The sequence below is a fragment of the Macaca thibetana genome, chromosome 19 (genome assembly GCF_024542745.1).
Source record: "Macaca thibetana thibetana isolate TM-01 chromosome 19, ASM2454274v1, whole genome shotgun sequence".
In the NCBI taxonomy this organism is placed as follows: domain Eukaryota; kingdom Metazoa; phylum Chordata; class Mammalia; order Primates; family Cercopithecidae; genus Macaca; species Macaca thibetana.
This window is the reverse complement of record NC_065596.1, coordinates 26,305,460-26,328,307: the sequence shown is the minus strand read 5'-3', so window position 1 is coordinate 26,328,307 and position 22,848 is coordinate 26,305,460. Positions and strand designations below refer to the sequence as shown.

The following is a 22,848-nucleotide window of genomic DNA, read 5'->3' as shown; positions in this document are numbered from 1 at the left end:
ACTAAAAATCCAAAAATTAGCCAGGCATGGTGGCGTGCACCTGTAGTCCCAGCTACTCAGGAGGCTGAGGCAGGAGAATCACTTGAACCCGGGAGGCCAAGGTTGCAGTGAGCCGAGATCATGCCACTGTACTCCAGCCTGGGCGACAGAGCGAGACTCCATCTCTAAATAAATAAATAAATAAATAAAGTCCATGTCAACCTTAGGAAAAAATATCCTTTATTCTTTCACTCGAAAAACTCACTGAGGTGGTGCTGCACCTGGGCATGGACCCAGTGTCCTTGGTGGAGCATCTCCCGTAAAAAAAAAAAACTCACTGAGTTACCCACTCTCTGCCCCACCCCGTGCTGGGGTCACAGCGGTGACAGAGGCAGCCCCAGCCCTGCCCTCACGCAGTCTTACTTACAGATGCTCACACATACATTTATTTTCCAGTGTTCCCTGCCCCACCCCATAGTTGTTTAGGAAGCAGGGGCTGGGCTGAATGCAGACTCCCCTCTCCGGAGTGACTGAGGACTATAAAACCATTCATCCCAGCTCACAAAACCCTGGGAGGTGCCCTAAGGGCTGTGCCTCTCCCATCTCCTGGTAGGCTGTGCTGTCCCCCTTGTTGGTTTCTCTGTAGGGCATGCCCTTGCCTGGAGGGGGGAAAGATGGCTGAGAGCCACCCCAGGAGAAAATGGGCTTTACATAAGCCCCAACCTGATCTGTTGGCCCACGGAGCCACTCTTGGGCCATTCGCTGTGTTCCTGAGTGGCGGGCTTGGGTCCCCAGTGGCAATGGCTTGTAGCTGGAGTTGGTGTGGACAGAGAGAGGAGAAGCATGGCATCTCTGAGTGTATTGAGGATCGACTGCGCCAGGCTCCGTTCTAGTAGCTGGGAACCAGTTGGGAGTAAGCAGAGGCCCTCACTGGAGCTGACATTCTAGTGCCAGAGAACGGCAATAAAGAAGAAAAGAGTGGCCGGGCATGGTGGCTCATGCCTGTAATCCCAGCTCTTTGGGAGGCCAAGGCAGGCCGATCACCTGAGGTCGGGAGTTTGAGACCAGCCTGACCAACATGGACAAACCCTGTCTTTACTAAAAATACAAAATTAGTAGGGCGTGGTGGCGCATGCCTGTAATCCCAGCTACTCAGGAGGCTGAGGCAGGAGAATCGCTTGAACCCGGGAGGCGGAGGTTGCAGTGAGCCAAGATTGCACCATTGCACTCCAGCCTGGGCAACAAGAATGAGACTCCATCTCAAAAAAAAAAAAAAAAGGGAAAGATCTAATCCAGCATGGGGTGATGAGGACTGAGAGGAATAGAGGCAGGGGAGGAGTTCCGGACTCATGGGCACTGCTGATCTGGACAGGTGGGCAGGGAGGAGGCAGCGCTTCAGATGGAAGGAGACAGAGGGCTGTGAGTATCTGTGAAAGTCCTAGGACAGATGTGGCGTTGGCCTGTTCCTGGAACAGCAAGAGGTTCTGGCTGTCAGAATAGAGCAGTGGCTCACTGACCACCAAGGCCTTCAGGCCAAATCAAGGGGGCCCTTGCTACCTGTCTTTGTAAATAAAGAACCCAGGCGCTCATTCGTTTCCATGTTTTCCGCGGTTGCTTTTGCAGTACAGTGACAGAGCTGAGTATTTGCACAGAGATCCTAGGGCCCTTGTACTCTCTGGCCCTTTACAGAAAAAGTTTACCCTCCCCTGGAATAGAGTAAGCGAGGGGAGAGGCTGGGCGAGGGGTCCAGGCAAGCAAAGGCTGCCCCTTGCCTTGATTGGCACAACTGTGGAGGTCATCCCAGCTCTGGAGCCCCCACAGGATCACTCAGGCCTCTGCTTCCACCGCATCTGGCTTCAGCTTCCCCCTCTGCGGAGTCCTCCCTCCCTCCCTCCTTCCCCACAGGAAATATCCCCAGCGCTCAGCAGTAACCCCCACTGCGCGCAGATTTCAGAACCTCCACCTCAATCTACAGCCATGTGCCACAATAAGAAGCAGAGTTTTAGGCCAGGTGCGGTGGCTCATGCCTGTAATCTCAGTATTTTGGAAGACTGAGGTGGGAGGGTCACTTGAAGTCAGGAGTTTGAGACCAGCCTGGACAACATGGTGAAACCCCGTCTCTAATAGGAATACAAACATTAGCCGGGTGTGGTGGTGCACGTCTGTAATCCCAGCTACTTGGGAGGCTGACATAGGAGAATTGCTTGAGCCGGGGAGTTGGACGTTGCAGTGAGCCAAGATTGCACCACTGCACTCCAGCCCAGGTGCCAGAGCGAGACTTGGTCTCAAAAAAACAAAAACAAAAAAAATTAGCCCAGCATGGTGGCACACACCTGTAGTCCCAGCTACTTGGGGAGCTGAGGCAGGAGGATCGCTTGAACCCAGGTAGTTGAGGCTGCAGTGAACTGAGATCACGCCCCAGCCCTCCAGCCTGGGGGACAAAGTGAGACCCTGTCTCAAAAAAAAAAAGCAGAGTTTGTATAATCCATCGTGTGCATATTTATACAATAATTTACAATTCTATGTATTTTAAAAGTGTACAATTCATGTATTATGTGACATACAATGGAATATAAAATATGTATTTTATGTCATGTGTAACATAAATCGTATATTATATGTAGTGTATATGCTTATGTACATATCATTGGAATGAAAGTTTCATTAAATAATTACCCTTAATATTTGCAGTTCGGTTTTTTTTTTTTTTTTTTTTTTTTTTTTTTTTTTTTTGAGACAGAGTCTTGCTCTGTGGCCCAGGCTGGAGTGCAGTGGCCGGATCTCAGCTCACTGCAAGCTCCGCCTCCCGGGTTTACGCCATTCTCCTGCCTCAGCCTCCCGAGTAGCTGGGACTACAGGCGCCCGCCACCTCGCCCGGCTAGTTTTTTTTTTGTATTTTTTAGTAAAGACGGGGTTTCACCGTGTTAGCCAGGATAGTCTCGATCTCCTGACCTCGTGATCCGCCCGTCTCGGCCTCCCAAAGTGCTGGGATTACAGGCTTGAGCCACCGCGCCCGGCCTGCAGTTCGGTTTAATATTTCCTATTTTATTATATTCTATTTCATGAAGAATAACTACAGATATATGTGCATTGTATATACTTAACATATATTATAAATGTATGAAACCCATTATGTGTGTTCTATAACACATTGATGATATGTTAATATCATACATTATATGTTATATGTCTTGTTAGAATAAGTTTCTCTGAATAATAATTGCTCTTATGTGTGATGGGCAACTGTTAACTTTTTTTTTTGAGACAGAGTCTCGCTCTGTTGCCCAGGCTGGAATGCAGTGGCACAATCTCAGCTCACTGCAAGCTCCGCCTCCCGGGTTCACACCATTCTCCTGCCTCAGTCTCCCGAGTAGCTGAAACTACAGGCGCCCGCCACCATGCCTGGCTAATTTTTGTATTTTCAGTAGAGACGGGGTTTCACTGTGTTAGCCAGGATGTTCTCAATCTCCTGACCTCGTGATCCACCCACCTCGGCCTCCCAAAGTGCTGGGATTACAGGCGTGAGCCGCCAGGCCAGGCCAACTTTGTTACTTTTTATTCTCCTTTATTTTGTTTCTTTTTTTTTTTTTTTTTTTTTTTTTTTTTTTGAGGCGGAGTCTCGCTCTGTCGCCCAGGCTGGAGTGCAGTGGCGCGATCTCGGCTCACTGCAAGCTCCGCCTCCCGGGTTCCCGCCATTCTCCTGCCTCAGCCTCCCGAGTAGCTGGGACTACAGGCGCCGCCACCACGCCCGGCTAATTTTTTTGTATTTTTAGTGGAGACGGGGTTTCATTGTGTTAGCCAGGATGGTCTCGATCTGTTTCTTAAAGAAAAGCATGGCCTGTCACACCTGTAATCCCAGCACTTAGGGAGGCCTAGGTGGGAAGATTGCCTAATCTCAGGAATTCGAGACCAGCCTGGGCAACATGGTGAAACCCCGTCTCTACTAAAAATACAAAAAAGTTATCCGGGTGTGGTGGCGGCGCCTGTAGTCCCAGCTACTTGGGAGGCCGAGGCAGGAGAATCGCTTGAACCCGGGAGGCAGAGGTTGCAGTGAGCCAAGATCGCACCACTGCACTCCAGCCTGGGTGACAGAGTGAGACTCCGTCTCAAAAAAAAAAAAAAAGAAAGAAAGAAAAGCATGTACATATGATGTATGTGTTATACAAACCTGTATAACGTGGGCTGCATTGGGCCAGCGTAAAGACTAAATTTTACTCTGGGAAGAGACTTTTAAGCTGGGATTACACGTGTGAGCCACTGTGCTCAGCCTCTGTTTTTTGTTTTGTTTTGTTTTTGCTTGTTTTTTTGCTTTTGTTTTTTGTTTGTTTGTTTGTTGTGTTTTGGAGAGGGTCTTGCTGTGTCACCCAGGCTAGAGTGCGGTGGTATAATCACAGCTCGCTGCAGCCTCAGCCTCCCAGGCTCAAGCAGTCCTCCCATGTCATCCTCCAGAGTAGTTGGGACTATAGGTGTGCCACAGCCACACTCAGCTAATTTCTTAATTTTTTGTAGAGATGGGTATCTCTTTATGTTGCCCAGGCTGATCATGAACTCCTGGGCTCATGCCATCCACTTGTCTCAGCTCCCAAAGTGCTAGGATTACAGGTGTGAGCCACCACAACCAGCCCCTTTTTTCTCTGTTTTGAAGTAGACTCCCATCCTGCCTTGTCTTGATTTCCTTTATTTATTTATTTATTTATTTATTTTTGAGATGGAGTCTCCCTCTGTCACCCAGGCTGGAGTGCAGTGGTGCCATCTCGGCTCACCACAACCTCCGCCTCCCGGGTTCAAGCAATTCTCCTGCCTCGGCCTCGCAAGTAGCTGGGATTACAGGCATGTGCCACCATGCCCGGTTAATTTCCTATTTTTATTTATTTATTTATTTATTTTGAGACAGAGTTTTGCTCTTGTTGCCCAGGCTGGAGTGCAATGGCATGATCTCAGCTCACTGCAACCTCCACCTCCCAGGTTCAAGCGATTCTTCTGCCTCAGCCTCCTGAGTAGCTGGGATTACAGGCATGCACCACCACGCCCAGCTAATTTTGTATTTTTGGTAGAGATGGGGTTTCTCCATGTTGGTCAAGCTGGTCTCGAACTCCTGACCTCAGGTGATCGGCCTGCCTTGGCCTCCCAAAGTGCTGGGATTACAGGTGTGAGCCACTGCACCTGGCCAAAGTTTGTATTTTTAGTGGAGACAGTGTTTCATCATGTCGGTCAGGCTGCTGTCGAACTCCCGACCTCAGGTGATCCTCCTGCCTTGCCCTCCCAAAGTGCTGGGATTATAGGCGTGAGCCACCGCGCCCGGCCCCCATCATCCCTTTTTATGGCTGAATAATAATCCATTGTAAGGCTAGAGCACAGTTTGTTTCTTCATACCTCTGTTGAACGTTGTTGGGGTTGTCTCCGCCATGTGGTGGCTATGAATGGGGCTGCTATGAACGTGCATGTAGCGTGCAGTCTTTTTAGGCTTAGATTGTTTGTCTCGAGAGCAGTGAAGCATCATGGGAAGGGCATGGGCTCTGATCCCAAAATGCCTGGAGTCAGTCCCTAGCTCTGCCTCAGTAGGGTGAGCTTGGGCCAGTCACTGGGTATCTTGTGCCTGATAACAGAACTTCCTTTGTAAGGTTATTATGAAAGTGAATCAATCAATACATGCAAAACACTTAGGAAGCTGCTTAGCACAGAGTAAACAGTTGCAAAATGACTCTGCGTTGCCAGCAACAGGAACCTTCCTGGGCTAACTGAAGCAGAAAAAGAACTTACTGGAAGGATATCAGGTAGCTCACTGGCTAAGAAAACCAGCAGGAACCTTGACAGGTTTATAGTTAGAGATGCCGATTCTGTAACAGAGACCCAAGATGTGTAATGATACTGAGTGAATGGAGTTTACTTCTTGCTCTTAAAACAGTAACGTTGGCCAGTTGCAGTGCTCACACGTGTAATCCCAGCACTTTGGGAGGCTCAGGCAGGAGGATTGCTTGAGCTCAGGAGTTGGAGAACAGCCTGGGCAACATAGCAAGACTCCTCCTCTACAAATACAAATAAATCATAAAAATTAAAATACAGCTGGGCACAGTGGCTCACGCCTGTAATCCCAGTACTTTGGGAGGCCAAGGTGGCAGATCACTTGAGGTCAGGAGTTCGAGACTGGCCTGACCAACATGGTGAAACTCCATCTCTGCTAAAAATACAAAACTTAGGCGTGGTGGTGTGTGCCTGTAATCCCAGGTACTCAGGGGGCTGAGGCAGGAGAATCACTTAAACCCAGGAGTTGGAGGTTGCAGTGAGCCAAGATCACATGACTGCACTCAAGCCTGGGCAACAGAGTGAGACTCTGTCTCAAAAAAAAAAAAAATTAAAAATAAAAATAAAAATAGGCCAGTCATGCTAGCTCATGCTTGTAATCCCAGCACTTAGGGAGGCCAAAGCTGGAGGATCGCTTGAGCCCAGGAGTTTGAGACCAGCCCCTGGGCAATATACAGAGATGCTATCTCTACAAAAATACAAAAGTTAGTCACACGTGGTAGCTTGCTCCTCTAGTCCCAGATACTCAGGAGGCTGAGGTGGGATGGCTGCTCGAGCCGGAGAGTTGCAGCTTGAAGTGAACTGAGATTGTGCCACTGCACTCCAGCCTGGGCAACAGAGTGAGACCCTATCTCAAAAATAAATAAATAAATAAACAAACAAAATAAAACAGTGAAGTCATGGGCCGGGCACGGTGGCTCACACCTGTAATCCCAGCACTTTGGGAAGCCAAGGTGGGTGGATTGCGAGGTCAGGAGATCGAGACCATCCTGGCCAACATGGTGAAACCTGTCTACTAAAAATACTGAAATTAGCTGGGCTTGGTGGCACGTGCCTGTAATCCCAGCTACTTGGGGGGCTGGGGCAGGAGAATCGCTTGAACCAGGGAGGTGGAGGTTGCAGTGAGCCGGGATCGTGCCACCGCACTCCAGCCTGGTGACAGAGCGAGACTCCATCTCAAAAAAAAAAAAAAAAACCAAAACAGTGAAGTAATGTACCACATAATGAGGTTTCTGTCAACAACAAACCGCATATACAACAGTGGTCTCGTAAAATGATAATAGCGTATTTTTACTGTACCTTTTCTACGTTTAGATGTGTCTAGACATGCAAATACTTACCATTGTGTTGTAACTCCCTGCAATTTTCAGTACAGTCACATGCTGTTTAGGTTTATAGCCTAGAAGCAGAAAGCTCGACCACGTAGCCTAGGTGTGTAGCAGGCTACACTATCTAGGTTTGTGTAAGCCCACTCTGTGATGTTTGCACAATGACGAAATCACCAAACAATGCCTTTCTCAGACTGTGTCCCTGTCATTAAGCAATGCACAGCTGTACTAGCTGGGAACAGGTTGGCAGGGCAGCCTTCCTCCTCCACACTGTCATTCAGGGACTCAGGCTGTTGCAACTCTGCCATCTTCAGTGTGTTTATTTCAAGGTCCCCCTGGGGATGGTCTTCGTGAGGACACAGCATGGCTTGTATGGACCAGGGCTGGAAGTAACCCACTTCACTTGGCTGGCTTATTTTTCCTAGAACTTGGTGCCCTGACCACACCTAACTGCCCCTAACTATAGTCCCTGGCTGGGCAGCCACTTCTCAGCAAGGAGTCTGTCTGTTGGGTTGCAACGAGCATGAAGCACTGGGGGACTCCAAGGTCAGAGGGCTGTCAGCACCATGGGTACCACCCCCCACCACTGCCCTGGACCTACCCCACCCCCTAATATGGATCCTAGGGGTCTCTTTGTATCCTTGAAGCCTTCCCCAAGATTTCAGGTTCAGGCCAGGTATGGTGGTTCACACCTATAATATCAGCACTTTGGGAGGCCGAGGTGGGAGGATCGCTTGAGCCCAGGAGTCCAAGACCAGCCTGAGAAACATAGTGAGACCCTGTTTCTATAAAATGTTTCAAAATGCGCCAGGTGTGGTGGTGCGTGCCTATAGTCCCAGCTACTCAGGAGGCTGAGGCAGGAGGTTTGCTTGAGCCCAGGAGGTCGAGGCTTCAATAAGCCATCATTGCACCACTGCACTCCAGCCTGGCTAGCAGAGTGAGACTCTTTCTCTAAAAAAAATGTATCTTGCTCCTCCGCCGCCCAAGATGCCGAAAGGAAAGAAGGCCAAGGGCAAGAAGGTGGCTCTGGCCCCTGCTGTCGTGAAAAAGCAGGAGGCCAAGAAAGTGGTGAATCCCCTGTTTGAGAAAAGGCCTAAGAATTTTGGCATTGGACAGGACATCCAGCCCAAAAGAGACCTCACCCGCTTTGTGAAATGGCCCCGCTCTATCAGGTTGCAGCGGCAGAGAGCCATCCTCTATAAGCGACTGGAAGTGCCTCCTGCAATTAACCAGTTCACCCAGGCCCTGGACCGCCAGACAGCTACTCAGCTGCTTAAGCTGGCCCACAAGTACAGACCAGAGATAAAGCAAGAGAAGAAGCAGAGGCTGTTGGCCCGGGCCGAGAAGAAAGCTGCTGGCAAAGGGGATGTCCCCACTAAGAGACCACCTGTCTTTCGAGCAGGAGTTAACACCGTCACCACCTTGGTGGAGAACAAGAAGGCTCAGCTGGTGGTGATTGCACATGATGTGGATCCCATCGAGCTGGTTGTCTTCTTGCCTGCCCTGTGTCGTAAAATGGGGGTCCCTTACTGCATTATCAAGGGGAAGGCAAGACTGGGACGTCTAGTCCACAGGAAGACCTGGACCACTGTCGCCTTTACACAAGTGAACTCGGAAGACAAAGGCGCTTTGGCTAAGCTGGTGGAAGTTATCAGGACCAATTACAACGACAGATAAGATGAGATCCATCGTCACTGGGGCGGCGATGTCTTGGGTCCCAAGTCTGTGGCTTGTATCGCCAAGCTCGAAAAGGCAAAAGCTAAAGAAGTTGCCACTAAACTGGGTTAAATGTACACTGTTGAGTTTTCTGTGCATAAAAATAATTAAAATACAAATTTTCCTTAAAAAAAAATTTATCTTATTTATTTTGTTTTATTTTTTAGTAGAGACCAGGTCTCCCTGTGTTGCCCAGGCTAGTCTCAAACTTCTGGACTCAGGTGATCCTCCTGCCTGGGCCTCCCATAGTGCTGGGATTACAAGCCTGAGCCGCTACACAAGGCCCCAATTAAATGAAGGGTGACTATGTATCCAGCCAAGAACAGTGGACCTCCCAGACCCCCTATAGTACAGGATGGCTATGTGGAATGGGGGTTCTGTAAAATTCAGTGACTTTTCCATAAAAAGTGACAGATTAGACACACACTTCCTCTGACACCCCCTGCCCCCATCTCCTGCCTGGAAGGAGGCTGTGATGCCAAGGGGCAGCAGGCATCTTTTGGGCATGTGGCTAAGAGCCCCGTAATGAGGAGGGTAGGGCTGAACCAGGAGCCTGGGTTCCCGGTGACATCCTATGGCAGCCTTCTGGTTGTGGGAGACTAGTCCCCATATGGGGAAGCCATGGGTTTCTCCAGTTTCTGTTGCAGGCTGTTCCTGACTCGGACTCACAGCAGTGGCGTGTCCCCAGTCCAACAGAGGGGTTTAGATTCTGGAAAATCAAAAACCTCAGAAATACAGACATTCATTCCTGAGGTCTCTGAGTTAGGCGGGATCCACTTGGGCCCAGCATAGAGGCTGTGAACCCCACCTCCCCACCCACCCCCCCTACCATTCATGACAGCATTTGCCAATTCCAGTGAGAGAGGTCCTGGACCCCGGTGTTCTGGCTTTTTTGCTTGTTTGTGTTTTGAGACGGAGTCTCTCTCTGTCACCCAGGCTGGAGTGCAGTGGCGCCATCTTGGCTCACTGCCACCTCCACCTCCCAAGTTCAAGTGATTCTCCTGCCTCAGCCTCCCAAGTAGCTGGGATTACAGGCACCCGTCACCACGCCCACCTGATCTCAGGTGATCCACCTGCCTTGGCCTCCCAAAGTGCTGGGATTACACATGTGAGATGCTGCGCCTGGCCTTTTTTTTTTCTGAGACTCACTCAGTCACCCAGGCTGCAGTGTAGTGGTGCAGTCACAGCTCACTGCAGCCTCAACCTCCCAGGCTCAAGCGATCTTCCCACTTTAACCCCCCAAGTAGCCGGGACTACAGGTATGAGCCACCGCGCCCTGGCCTGTTTTGTTTGTTTAAACAGCTTTATCAAGGTATAATCTACACACCATGAAACTCACCCTTTGTTTTCTTTTCTTTTTTTATTTTTTATTTTTCTTTTTTTTATTATACTTTAAGTTCTAGGGTACATGTGCATAACGTGCAGGTTTGTTACATATGTATACTTGTGCCATGTTGGTGTGCTGCACCCATCAACTCATCAGCACCCATCAACTCATCATTTACATCAGGTATAACTCCCAATGCAATCCCTCCCCCCTCCTCCCTCCCCGTGATAGGCCCCGGTGTGTGATGTTCCCCTTCCCGAGTCCAAGTGATCTCATTGTTCAGTTCCAACCTATGAGTGAGAACATGTGGTGTTTGGTTTTCTGTTCTTGCGATAGTTTGCTGAGAATGATGGTTTCCAGCTGCATCCATGTCCCTACAAAGGACACAAACTCATCCTTTTTTATGGCTGCATAGTATTCCATGGTGTATATGTGCCACATTTTCTTAATGCAGTCTGTCACTGATGGACATTTCGGTTGATTCCAAGTCTTTGCTATTATGAATAGTGCCGCAATAAACATACGTGTGCATGTGTCTTTATAGCAGCATGATTTATAATCCTTTGGGTATATACCCAGTAATGGGATGGCTGGGTCATATGGTACATCTAGTTCTAGATCCTTGAGGAATCGCCATACTGTTTTCCATAATGGTTGAACTAGTTTACAATCCCACCAACAGTGTAAAAGTGTTCCTATTTCTCCACATCCTCTCCAGCACCTGTTGTTTCCTGACTTTTTAATGATTGCCATTCTAACTGGTGTGAGATGGTATCTCATTGTGGTTTTGATTTGCATTTCTCTGATGGCCAGTGATGATGAGCATTTTTTCATGTGTCTGTTGGCTGTATGAATGTCCTCTTTTGAGAAATGTCTATTCATATCCTTTGCCCACTTTTTGATGGGGTTGTTTGTTTTTTTTCTTGTAAATTTGTTTGAGTTCTTTGTAGGTTCTGGATATTAGCCCTTTGTCAGATGAGTAGATTGCAAAAATTTTCTCCCATTCTGTAGGTTGTCTGTTCACTCTGATGGTAGTTTATTTGCTGTGCAGAAGCTCTTTAGTTTAATTAGATCCCATTTGTCAATTTTGGCTTTTGTTGCCGTTGCTTTTGGTGTTTTAGACATGAAGTCCTTGCCCATGCCTATGTCCTCAATGGTATTACCTAGGTTTTCTTCTAGGGTTTTTATGGTATTAGGTCTAACATTTAAGTCTCTAATCCATCTTGAATTAATTATATTTTTAATTTTTTAATTTTTTTGAGACAGAGTCTCGCTCTGGCACCCAGGCTGGAGTGCAGTGGCATGATCTCAGCTCACTGCAACTTCTGCCTCCTGGGTTCAAGCGATTCTTCTGCCTCAGCCTCCCGAGTAGCTGGGACTACAGGTGCCTGCCACCACACCTGGCTAATTTTTGTATTTTTAGTAGAGACGGGGTTTCACCATGTTGGTCACAATGGTCTCAATCTCCTGACCTCGTGATCCACCTGCCTCGGCCTCCCAAAGTGCTGGTATTACAGGCATGAGCCACTGCACCCGGCCGAAACTCACCCATTTTAAGGGTACGATTTGATGATTTTCAGTAAACTGACATGGTTATGCAACCATCTCCACATTCCAATTTCAGAACATTTCCATCATCTCCAAAAGATCCCTCACGTTCATTTGCAGTGACTCTCCATTCGCCTCCTTCCTTCATCCCCTAAAAATCACTGATCTCAATAGATTTCTGCCTCAATAGATTGCATTATTTGAGCATTTCATATAAATGGAGTCATACAATGCATGGTCCATTTTATTGCATGAATATCTCATTCCTTTTTTTTTTTTTTTTGAGACAAGGTCTGGCTCTGTCACCCAGGCTGGAGTGCAGTGACACGCTTTCTGCTCACTGCAACCTCAACCCCACCCCTGTCCAGTAGCTGGGACTACAGGCACACGCCACCATGCCAGGCTAATTTTTGTGTTTTTTGACTGGGTGCAGTGTTCATGCCTGTAATCCCAGCACTTTGGGAGACAGAAGTGGGTGGATAGCTTGAGGTCAGGAGTTTGAGACCAGCCTGGGCAACATAGTGAGACGTCAACTCTACAAAACATACAAAAATTAGCTGAGCGTGGCAGAAAAAATAAAAACATTAAAATTCTTTTGTGATGTTTTTGTAGAGAAGGGGTTTCACCATGTTGCCCAGTTTGGTCTTGAACTCCTGGGTTCAAGCGATGAGTAGCCTCCCAGAGTGCTGGGAATACAGATGTGTAAGCCACTGTACCTGGCCTATGTTTAACTTTTTAAGAAACTGCCTGGGTGGCCAGGCGTGGTGGCTCATGCCTGTAATCCCAGCACTTTGGGAGGCCAAGGCAGGTGGATCACGAGGTCAGGAGTTCGAGACCATCCTGGCCAACATGGTGAAACCCCATCTCTACTAAAAATACAAAAAATTAGCTGGGTGTGGTGGTGCGTGCCTGTAGTCCCAGCTACCCGAGAGGCTGAGGCAGGAGAATTGCTTGAAACCAGAGGGCGGAGGTTGCAGTGAGCCGAGATCGTACCACTGTACTCCAGCCTGGGCAACACGAGCAAAACTCCATCTCAAAAAGAAAAGAAAAAGAAAAAGATACCATCCTCTTCTGTGAGTCAAGTCATTTTCCACTGGGTTCTCTACCTTTCCCCTTTTGATTGGCAGGAGGTTTCTGTATGTCCAGAATTTGAGTTATTTGTCAGATTGATGTATTGGCATCAATTTTCCACTGGCTTCTCTACCTTTCCCCTTTTGATTGGCAGGAGGGTTCTCTACCTTTCCCCTTTTGATTGGCAGGAGGTCTCTGTATGTCCAGAATTTGAGTTATTTGTTGGATTAATGTATTGCCATCAATTTTCCACTGGGTTCTATACCTTTCCCCTTTTGATTGGCAGGAGGTCTCTGTATGTCCAGAATTTGAGTTATTTGTCAGATTGATGTATTGCAATACATTTTCCACTGGGTTCTCTACCTTTCCCCTTTTGATAGGCAGGAGGGTTCCTCTACCTTTCCCCTTTTGATTGGCAGGAGGTCTCTGTATGTCCTGCATTTGAGTTATTTGTCGGATTGATATATTGCAAATGGCTTCTTCCAGTCTATGATTTGCCTTTTCCCTCTCTTGCTGGCATGTTTTGAAGAATGAAAGGTTTTTTTTTTTTTTTTGAGACAGAGTCTTGCTCTATTGTCCAGGCCTGAGTGCAGTGGCACCATCACAACTCACTACAGCCTTCAACTCTCGGGCTTACATGATCCTCGTAGCTCAGCCTGCTGAGTAGCTGGGAGGCGGAGGTTGCAGTGAGCCAAGGTTGCACCACTGCACTCCAGCCTGGGCGACAGAGCGAGACTATATTTCAAAAAACAACAAACAAAAAAGAAGTTCAAGACAAGCCTGACCAACATGACGAAACCCCATCTCTAATAATTTTTTTTTTTAATTAGCCTGGCATGGCGGCAGGTGCACCACCATACCCGGCTAATTTTATTTATTTTTTGTAGAGATAGGGTTTCACCATGTTGCCCAGTATGGTCTTGAACTCCTTCTCTGAAGCAATCCTCCCACCTTGGCCTCCCAAAGCACAGAGTTTATAGGCATGAGCCAGTATACCCAGCCTCCTACTTTTTTGTTTTTATATAAAAGTGTTATATTTGTGCCTCTCATATTTTGATCAGCAATCCCTGTGGAATAAATTTTTGTGTATTATGTGAGGTAGATGTTAAAGTTTATTTTTTTGTCTGCGCATATTCAGGTGATCCAATGACATGTCTGGAAAAGGCCATTCTTATCCCGCTGCACCACAGTGTCACTTTCGTCACAAGTCATATGACTGTGCATGTGTGAATATTTCTGGATTCTCTACACTTTACCATTGGCCTGTCTATTCATGTGGAAATGCCACCCTGTTTTGATGATTATAGCTTTATGATAGCTTTATATCCGGTAGTGTAAGGTTTCCAGTTTTTCTCTTCAATGTTACTATTCTTGGCCCTTTGCGTTTCCATACACTTTTTTTTTTTTTTTTTTTTGAGACAGAATTTCACTCGTCACCAAGGCTGGAGTGCAGTGGTGTGATCTTGGCTTACTGCAACCTCTGCCTCCCAAGTTCAAGCTATTCTTCTGCCTCAGCCTCCCTATTAGCTGGGATTATAGGTGCCCGTCACCATGCCTGGCTAATTTTTTTGTATTTTTAGTAGAGATGGGTTTTTGCCCTGTTGGCCAGGCTGGTCCTGAAATCCTGACCTCATGTGATCCGTCTGCCTCAGCCTCCCAAAGTGCTGGGATTACAGGTGTGAGTCACCGCGCCTGGCCCACATTTTTTTTTTTTTTTTTTTTTGAGACGGAGTCTCGCTCTATCACCCAGGCTGGAGTGCAGTGGCCAGATCTCAGTTCACTGCAAGCTCCGCCTCCCGGGTTTACGCCATTCTCCTGCCTCAGCTTCCCGAGTAGCTGGGACTACAGGCGCCCGCCACCATGCCCAGCTAGTTTTTTTGTATTTTTAGTAGAGACGGGGTTTCACCGTGTTAGCCAGGATGGTCTCGATCTTCTGACCTCATGATCCACCCATCTCGGCCTCCCAAAGTGCTGGGATTACAGGCTTGAGCCACTGCGCCCGGCCCACATTTTTTTTTTTTTATTAATTTTTTTTTTGAGATGGAGTCTCGCTCTGTCACCCAGCTGGAGTGCAATCTCGGCTCACTGCAACCTCCACCTCCTGGGTTCATGCAATTCTCCTTCCTAAGCCTCCTGAGTAGCTGGGATTACAGGTGCATGCTACCACGCCTGGCTAATGTTTTTATTTTTTCATTAGAGACAGGGTTTCACCATGTTGGCCAGGCTGGTCTCAAACTCCTGACCTCAGGTGATCCGCCTGCCTTGGCCTGTCAACTTACTGGGATTGCAGGTGTGATCCATCACACCCGGCAAGAAAACCAATTTCTAACAGGTTGTGGCAGCAGGCACCTTTAGTCCCAGCTACTCAGGAGGCTGAGGTGGGAGGATCTCTTGAGCTCAGGAAATCAAGGCTATAGTGAGCCATAATTGTGCTATTGCACTCCAGCTTGGGTGAGAGAGTGAGACTTCAACTCTTAAAAAAAAAGAAAGAAAAAGAAAAAACAGTTATTATGTTCAAACAACTACATTGTGTATGTACAATTAAAATAATTTATAAACAAACTATATGACTAAGAAGAATAAGAACTAATTAGGCTGGGCATGGCGGTTCATGCCTGTAATCCCAGCACTTTGGGAGGCCAAGGCAGGTGGATCACTTGAGCCCGGGAGTTCGAGACTAGCCTGAACAACATGGCAAAACCCTGTCTTTACAGAAAATTACAAAAATTAGCCAGGCATGGTGTTGCATCCCTGCAGTCCCAGCTACTCAGGAGGCTGAGGTGGGTGGAGCACTTGAGGCTGCAGTAAGCTATGGTTGTACCACTTCTCTCCAGCCTGGGTAAGAGACTGAGACCTTGTCTCAAAAAAAAAAAAAAAAAAAAAGTAAGAATTAATTTATCAAGATCACTGGATATAAGGTACAGAAATCAATTTATTGCTATAATCAGTACCAGCAACAAACAAATAGAAAATGAAATTTGAAATGTTGCCATCAAAATAGTATCAAAATATCTAATGCATAGGAATAAACTGAATTTATATGCAGGTATCTATTCTGTAAACTACAAAACATTATTGAGATGAATTCCTTAAAGACCTAAATGAAGAGAATACCATGTTCATGGATTGCATTGACAGGAAAATCTTTTCCTCTACCAATCTAGATCCCTGTTGTTGGGAACCTGCGAATTAATTAACAATAGACAGATCAACAGGTGGAGAGAAAAAGTTTATTTACACATTAGGCAAGGGAACTCTGTAATGAGTAACTCATTGAATAGCTGGAAGTAAAGGTTTATTTACCGACTTAAGAAAAAGGGGTTCAGGCTGGGCGCAGTGGCTCACGCCTGTAATCCCAGCACTTTGGAAGGCCAAGGCAGGGGATCACGACGTCAGGAGTTCAAGACAAGCCTGGCCAACATAGTGAAACCCCATCTCTACTAAAAATACAAAAATTAGCTGGGCATGGTGGCGCGTGCCTGTAGTCCCAGCTACTTGGGAGGCTGAGGCAGGAGAATCGTTTGAACCTGGGAGGCAGAGGTTGTGGTGAGCCGAGATCACGCCACTGCACTCCAGCCTGGGCAACAGAGCAAGATTCCATCTCAAAAAAAAAAAAAAAGAAAAGAAAAGAAAAAGGGGTTCAGTAGAAAAGTATGGATAGTTCTATTATTTTCCGCCACCATGTCTGGCTAATTTTTGTATTTTTAGTAGAGATGGGGTTTAATTATGTTGGCCAGGCTGGTCTGGAACTCCTGACCTCAGGTGATCCGCCTCAGCCTCCCAAAGTGCTGGGATTACAGGCATGAGCTGCAGTGCCTGGCCTCTATTGTTTTCCTGTGTGATTTTTAATTCTAATAGAGATGGACAGTCTGTCTCCTTTCTGGAATTTGCAGAAAACTCCCTCGGAGGGGGTTAATGGCAGTTGTATTTTCAGGAGGCTCTCCTTTAGTTCAGTAAGAGAAGTTTAGAGAACATTTCAAGTGTTTTCACTGTAAAGTAATCTTTGTGCCAAAGCTGTGGATTCCTTCATTTGGAAGGTTCAATATTGTAAAGATATCATCTTATAAACTGATTTATAGATTCAAGTCAATCCCAATTCTATACCAAAAGGTGTGTGTTTGTATATTTGTGCATGTGCATGTGTGTGCAAACTGACAAACTGATTCTAGAATTCACATGGATTGAGTCTGACTTATCTCCAGGCCAGAGTCAGAGGTGACAACCTGCCCACTGCTTAACGGTGGCTGTAGTGGACACATTTTATTTTGTAAAAATACAAAAACTAGCTGGGCGTGGTGGCACATGCCTGTAATCCCAGCTACTGGGGAGGCTGAGGCAGGAGAATCACTTGAGCCTGGGAGGCAGAGATTGCAGTGAGTAGAGATAGTGTCATTGCACTCCAGCCTGGGGGAGAAGAGCAAAACTCCATCTCAAAAATAAAAATAAAAATAAAAATAATCCTAGGGCTGGGCACAGTGGCTCATGCTTGCAACAGCACTTTAGGAGGCTGTGGTGGGAGGATTGCTTGAGGCTGGGAGTTTGAGACAAGGGTGGACAACATAGTAAGACCCCATCTCTTTTAAAAAATAAAATAATTTTAAAGCCCAATGAACACTAAACTTCCCTGTATGTTTGGACATTTTATAATCAAATTTTAAATAAAAACTATGAAAATCAGGGGAAAAAATAAGTTCTGAAAAGTCAACAAAACCTCCCACTGGTGTAACAAAAAGGAGCAATGAAAAAAACAGGAAAGGCAAATGAGATCAGTGCAGGGTGGCGTTCCAGACTGGGAAGGGGTAGGAGAAAGGTAGGAGAAAATGGAGAGGAGGCAACGGATAAGACACAGTTAGGGGGTCACCAAGACCACCTTCACTTCTGATATTGACTGCAAGCCCAGGAGTCTCCAAGACCACCATCAGTTTCAGTAATTTGCTAGAAAGACTCACAGAACTCGCTAGGGTCAGTTATTCTCATGGTTGTGGCTCATTACAGTGAAAAGAATCAGATTACAATCAGCCCAGGGAAGAAGTCCATGGGTCCAGGAGAGTTCCAAGTGCCAGTTTAAGGACCTGGTGCAGTTGTGGACAGCACTAACTTCTCCCAGTAATGATGAGAGACATGATATCACCCATCAGGGAAGTCTCCCTGAGCCTCGGTGTCCAGGGTTTTTAATAGGGATAGGCATGTGGATAAGGCTGACCACTTGTGTGGCTCCCCTTAGATTCTAGCCCCTCCAGAGGTTAAGCTGATACCACATGGCCCAAAGCCCCTACCATAAATCACCACTATTAGCACAAACCATTTGGTGTGGCCCAAGTCCCCAGTTTAGGCTGTACATTCCAAGAACTAAAAAATTACCTCCCAGGAGTAAAAGGCAAAGGTCAGACCTCTATTTGGGTGAGGTTAATCCTTTACTGAGCAGACAAGAAAAATTCAAGGGCTAAAGAGAGAAACAGGATTTGGATAGAAGATAGTTTAAAGTAGTTTAAAGTAAGGGGAATGAGAAAAGCATCCATCTTGGTGTAATGTCAGTGCCACAGGGGTGACAACAAGCCCCTCTGCTTTTATACATCATGGAACCAGGCCACCAAACTGCTGAGGAATAGGATTTAGAACTAGTCATTCTGGGGCTAGAATTTATCATCTAATCTAATGTGAAGGTGGAAAAAGATATTTCAGATATTCAAGGACTCAAAACACTGAGGTACTAAGCATCCTTTCTGCGAAAGGTATTTAGGGATATACTCCAGGAAAACTAGAATGAAATTCAACAAAGAGAATGCAAGTTTCTCAAAACAGGAGGAGCGATATGAAGGAGAACAGTCCTGCAGCAGCCCAGAGAACAGCCAGTGTGTCCATGAGTATTTATTTAATAAACAGAATAGGAGCAAACATCTGGATGATCTTAGTCCCATGGTGAATTTTTGTGGGTTGCATAGTTTGAGAATCATCATTCTAGGAAAAACTAAAACCTTCATACAGTAACATCAAAGTTGAAATAAAAGAAAACAAAAATGTGGCACGATATGAAGTAGTGAGTACAGCTGGTATTTAATGATAATGCTTCACACACCACTGGTTTAGTGAAATAAAAATACATCTTCATTATGGATCTACAGGATTAATATTTCCATAACCTTCATATTTTACATTGTCTATATTTTCAATTTCAGGCAGCACAAAGCATTGCACAAAGCAATTACATAGGTTACTGATAAACAGTAAAAAAAATAGTCTGGGCGTGGTGGCTCATGCCTATAATCCAGCACTTTGGGAGGCTGAGGCAGGTGGATCACTTGAGGTCAGGAGTTCAAGACCAGCCTGACCAACATAGTGAAACCCTGTCTCTACTAAAAATACAAAGAAAAAAAAAAAAAAAGGAGCTGACATGATGTCGCACGCCATTGATCCAAGCTACTTGGGAGGTTAAGGCACCAGAATGGCTTGAATGTGGGAGGCAAAGGCTGCAGCGAGCCGAGATCATACCACTGCACTCCAGTCTGGGGGACAGAGTGAGACTCTGTCTCAAAATAAATAAATAAATGATAAATAAATAAATAAATAAATAAAGGCTGGGCGTGGTGGCTCACGTTTGTAATCCTAGCACTTTGGGAGGCTGAGGCAGATGGATCATTTGAGGTCAGGAGTTCGATACCAGCTTGGCCAAGATGGTGAAAACCCGTCCCTACTGAAAATACAAAAATTAGCTGGAAATTGCTTGAACCTGGGAGGTGGAGGTTGCAGTGAGCTGAGATGGTGCCACTGCACTACAACCTGGGCAACGGAGCAAGACCCCGTCTCAATAAAAAAAAAACCCATACATACATAAATAAAAATAAACAGTAGGGCCGGGCGCGGTGGCTCAAGCCTGTAATCCCAACACTTTGGGAGGCCGAGGCGGGTGGATCACGAGGTCAGGAGATCGAGACTATCCTGGCTAACATGGTGAAACCCCGTCTCTACTAAAAATACAAAAAACTAGCCAGGCGTGGTGGCGGGCGCCTGTAGTCTCAGCTACTTGGGAGGCTGAGGCGGGAGAATGGCGTGAACCCGGGAGGCGGAGCTTGCAGTGAGCCGAGATCACGCCACTGCACTCCAGCCTGGGAGACACAGCGAGACTCCGTCTCAAAAAAAAAAAATAAATAAAAAATAAAAAAAATAAAATAAACAGTAAAAGAATAAAAATAAAAACCACTTGTAAAAATTGGGAGGGGAAAGGGTAGGAGGTAGAATATGTGACGAATTCCAGGTAGTTCATGAGGTTGGAGGGGAATGCAGTGAAAAATCAAGTTACAATTTTTTTTTTTTTTAAATAGAGTCTCACTCTGTCTCCCAGATTGGAGTACAGTGACATGATCTCGGCTCACTGCAGCTGCTGCCTCTCGGTTTCAAGCGATTCTCCTGCCTCAGCCTTCAGAGTAGCTGGTATTAGAGGCACGCGCCATCACACCTGGCTAATTTTTGTATTTTTAGTAGAGTCGGGGTTTCGCCATGTTGGCCAGGTTGGTCTCGAGCTTCTGACCTCAACTGAGCCACCTGTCTCAGCCTCTCAAAGTGCTGGGATTACAGGCGTGAGCCACCGCGCCCAGCGAAGTATGAATTCTTGATGGAATTAAGAGTTAGCCTCAGGGCTGGGCACACCTGTAGACCCAGCACTTTGGGTGGCTTTGGCAGGAAGATCACTTGAGCCCAGGAGTTCGAGACCAGCCTGGGCAACGCAAGGAGACCCCGTTTCTACCAAAAAAATTTAATAATTAGCCAGGCATGATGGCGCGCACACGTTGTCCCAGTTACTCTGGAGGCTGAGGCAGGAGGAGGCGGCCCAGAAATTTGAGGCTGCAGTGAGCCGTGATCTCGGCACTGCACTCCAGCCTGGACGATAGAGCGAAACCCTGGCTCAAAAGAAGAAAAAGAAATAAAACAAAAGAGCATCAGCATCTTCTGTGTTTATAAAGATGCAAAAGTTGACACTCCACCTTCACGTGAGTAAGTCATTAGTTAAGCAAGTTTTCCCTAGAGGATTCTGGGTGTGAGGCCTGCGCTTGTCTTCGTTAAGGCTCCCCCTCCAGCACGCGTCCGATTGTGGTGACCACATCCCCATTGCTACATTGGGGACATCGAGGCACAGAGGGGCTGAGCTTGCAGGAGGCTGCCCTGCAAAAGATCCCTGACTCCAGTCTTTCCCCGCAGTGTACCACTGGCTGGAGATGCGGACCAAAATGCGCATCATGGGCTTCAATGCCGCTGCCGTCAAGCCGCTGAACGAGGGGGCAGCCGCCGAGCTGGGCGCGGAGCTGCTGGGTGAGGGCATCATCTTCATCACCGCCTGCAGCTGCCTGATGCTGGAGTACTGGCGCCACCAGTTGAAGCAGCGCCGCAAGGAAAAGGAGCGACGCATTGCCAGGGAGTCGCTGCAGGGCGAGGTGGGCCACTTGGGGCTGGCGCTCGAGGAGCTGCAGACGCAGGTGCAGGCCACGCAGATGCAGCTCGCCCTGGAGGAGCTGCGCGCTCAGCTGCAAGAGGTGCGAGCCCACCTCTGCCTCCGAGACCCGCCGCCTGCGCCCCCAGTTGTGCCGGCGTCGGAGAAATAGGAGGTCTCGGGGCCCTGGTCTTGGAGGTGACTACTGCCTGGACTGCGAAGTCTCCGTCTTGGCCTATTCTCCGCACTGTCCCATCCTGGACAGGCCCAGCTGACACCACCCAGTCCTTCGAGGGCGCCGCAGAGATGCTGGGCTGAAGCCGACCAACCTCCCTACTAAACTGCCCCAGTGGTACCTTCCACTGGGACTCCCCGCCTCCTGCAGGTGGAACGTTCCAAGAAGGACCCCGCCCTCTCCCACCCCGCCCCTGCCAGCGCATTGGTTGAGCACTTTGGAGAGGCAGCGTCTTTTATCAGACCCCACCTCCATCTGGCTAGGTAGGCCAGCAGGACGTCCACCACTTTTGGCAAAAGAAAATTGGATTCTGCACCTGGATTTAGCCACCTCTCATTCTGTCACCTGCACCCTCACTCACCTGAGTGGAGCCTTCCCCTAGGACGCTTATCTTTTGCACCAAACACCCACTACCTCCACCTCATTGGTACAGACCATTGTAAAAATGCACAAAGTTCGTACGGACTTCCTGACTCGCCCCCTTCCATCTACCTCAGTCTTAGGGGGAAGGGAGGTGGGGGTGAATCCTGCACAGTGTTAGCTCCAATAAGTCACCACCCTGTGGCTCCTGACCTTAATCCATCTTAGTACCTGCCATTGGCATCCTCCCCTCCCTGAGTGGATCGATCCAACAGAATCCCCCTCTTCTTCCACCTATGGTGCACCCTACTGGCATGGCTATGCTGGGTCTTCCAGGGCGACGCCTCCCAGCCTGGCATTCTGTAGTCTGTTCCAGCAGGACGTGGCCTTTTGGGAGGAAAAACCCATCTTGACCAGGGCTAGTCCATTCTAGCTCACCAGTCCCCAGTCCTGGACCTACTGCCACTGTCCTTTTATCTGGTCATCCCTTGCTGTCCTCTTCAGTTGCCTTTACTAGGGACCGGCCTGTCCCTCTACTACCTAAGTCATCGTCAGTTCGCCCAACTTCCCTCCAAATCTGCCCCTCAGAGTACTCAGGGATCGCCCTTTTTTCCTGCCTTTGGACTGGCCCAGGTCTCCCTCCGCCCTCCTTCATGCAAAGGCCTCCTCCAGGGGGACTACCCGTCCCTCAGCCCTGAGGTCCCCCTGTCCAAGCGGGATATTCCACCAGGCCATATGACCTACCCACCCGACAACTGAAGGGGGCGTGGGTGAGCTCTGTGACTCTGAATGCTACTTTTTACATACACTGTCAGCGTGTTATAATTAAAGGAGCTCTGGGGTAAAGATCTTAAGAATGTGTCTTAGAACCATGATGTGCGTCTGCAAAATGTCATTGAAATTAGGAAAGAAGGTCGGACACAGTGGCTCACGCCTGCAATTCCAGCACTTTAGGAGGCCAAAGCAGGAGGACTGCTCGAGGCCAGGAGTTAGAGACCAGTCTGGGCAACATAACAAGACCACATCTCTACGAAAAACAAAAATATTAGCTGGGCGTCGT

The 22,848-nt window shown here is 47.7% G+C and overlaps 3 protein-coding genes across 3 annotated transcripts in view; all 3 read left to right on the top strand.

Annotated features, from left to right (window-relative positions):
- OPA3 (outer mitochondrial membrane lipid metabolism regulator OPA3) overlaps window positions 1-22,642 on the top strand; it is a 58,633-nt gene extending 35,991 nt beyond the window's left edge. Inside the window, exon 2 of the mRNA XM_050772337.1 lies at window positions 20,965-22,642. Within this exon, the coding sequence (XP_050628294.1) occupies window positions 20,965-21,365 (401 nt within the window). The 3' untranslated portion in view covers window positions 21,366-22,642. The remainder of the gene's footprint in view (window positions 1-20,964) is intronic.
- The window catches only part of ERCC1 (ERCC excision repair 1, endonuclease non-catalytic subunit), a 192,787-nt gene that overhangs the window by 39,653 nt on the left and 130,286 nt on the right, over window positions 1-22,848 (top strand). The gene's annotated exons all lie outside the window — the stretch shown is intronic.
- On the top strand, window positions 8,059-8,913 carry LOC126943498 (60S ribosomal protein L7a-like). The gene has a single exon (XM_050772330.1). It carries the CDS (start codon window positions 8,070-8,072, stop codon window positions 8,784-8,786), a length of 717 nt encoding a protein of 238 aa, XP_050628287.1. The 5' UTR covers window positions 8,059-8,069; the 3' UTR covers window positions 8,787-8,913.

Coding starts and splice junctions, on each gene's coding strand:
- LOC126943498 (XM_050772330.1), top strand. CDS start 8,070: ATGTATCTTGCTCCTCCGCCGCCCAAGATGCCGAAAGGAAAGAAGGCC.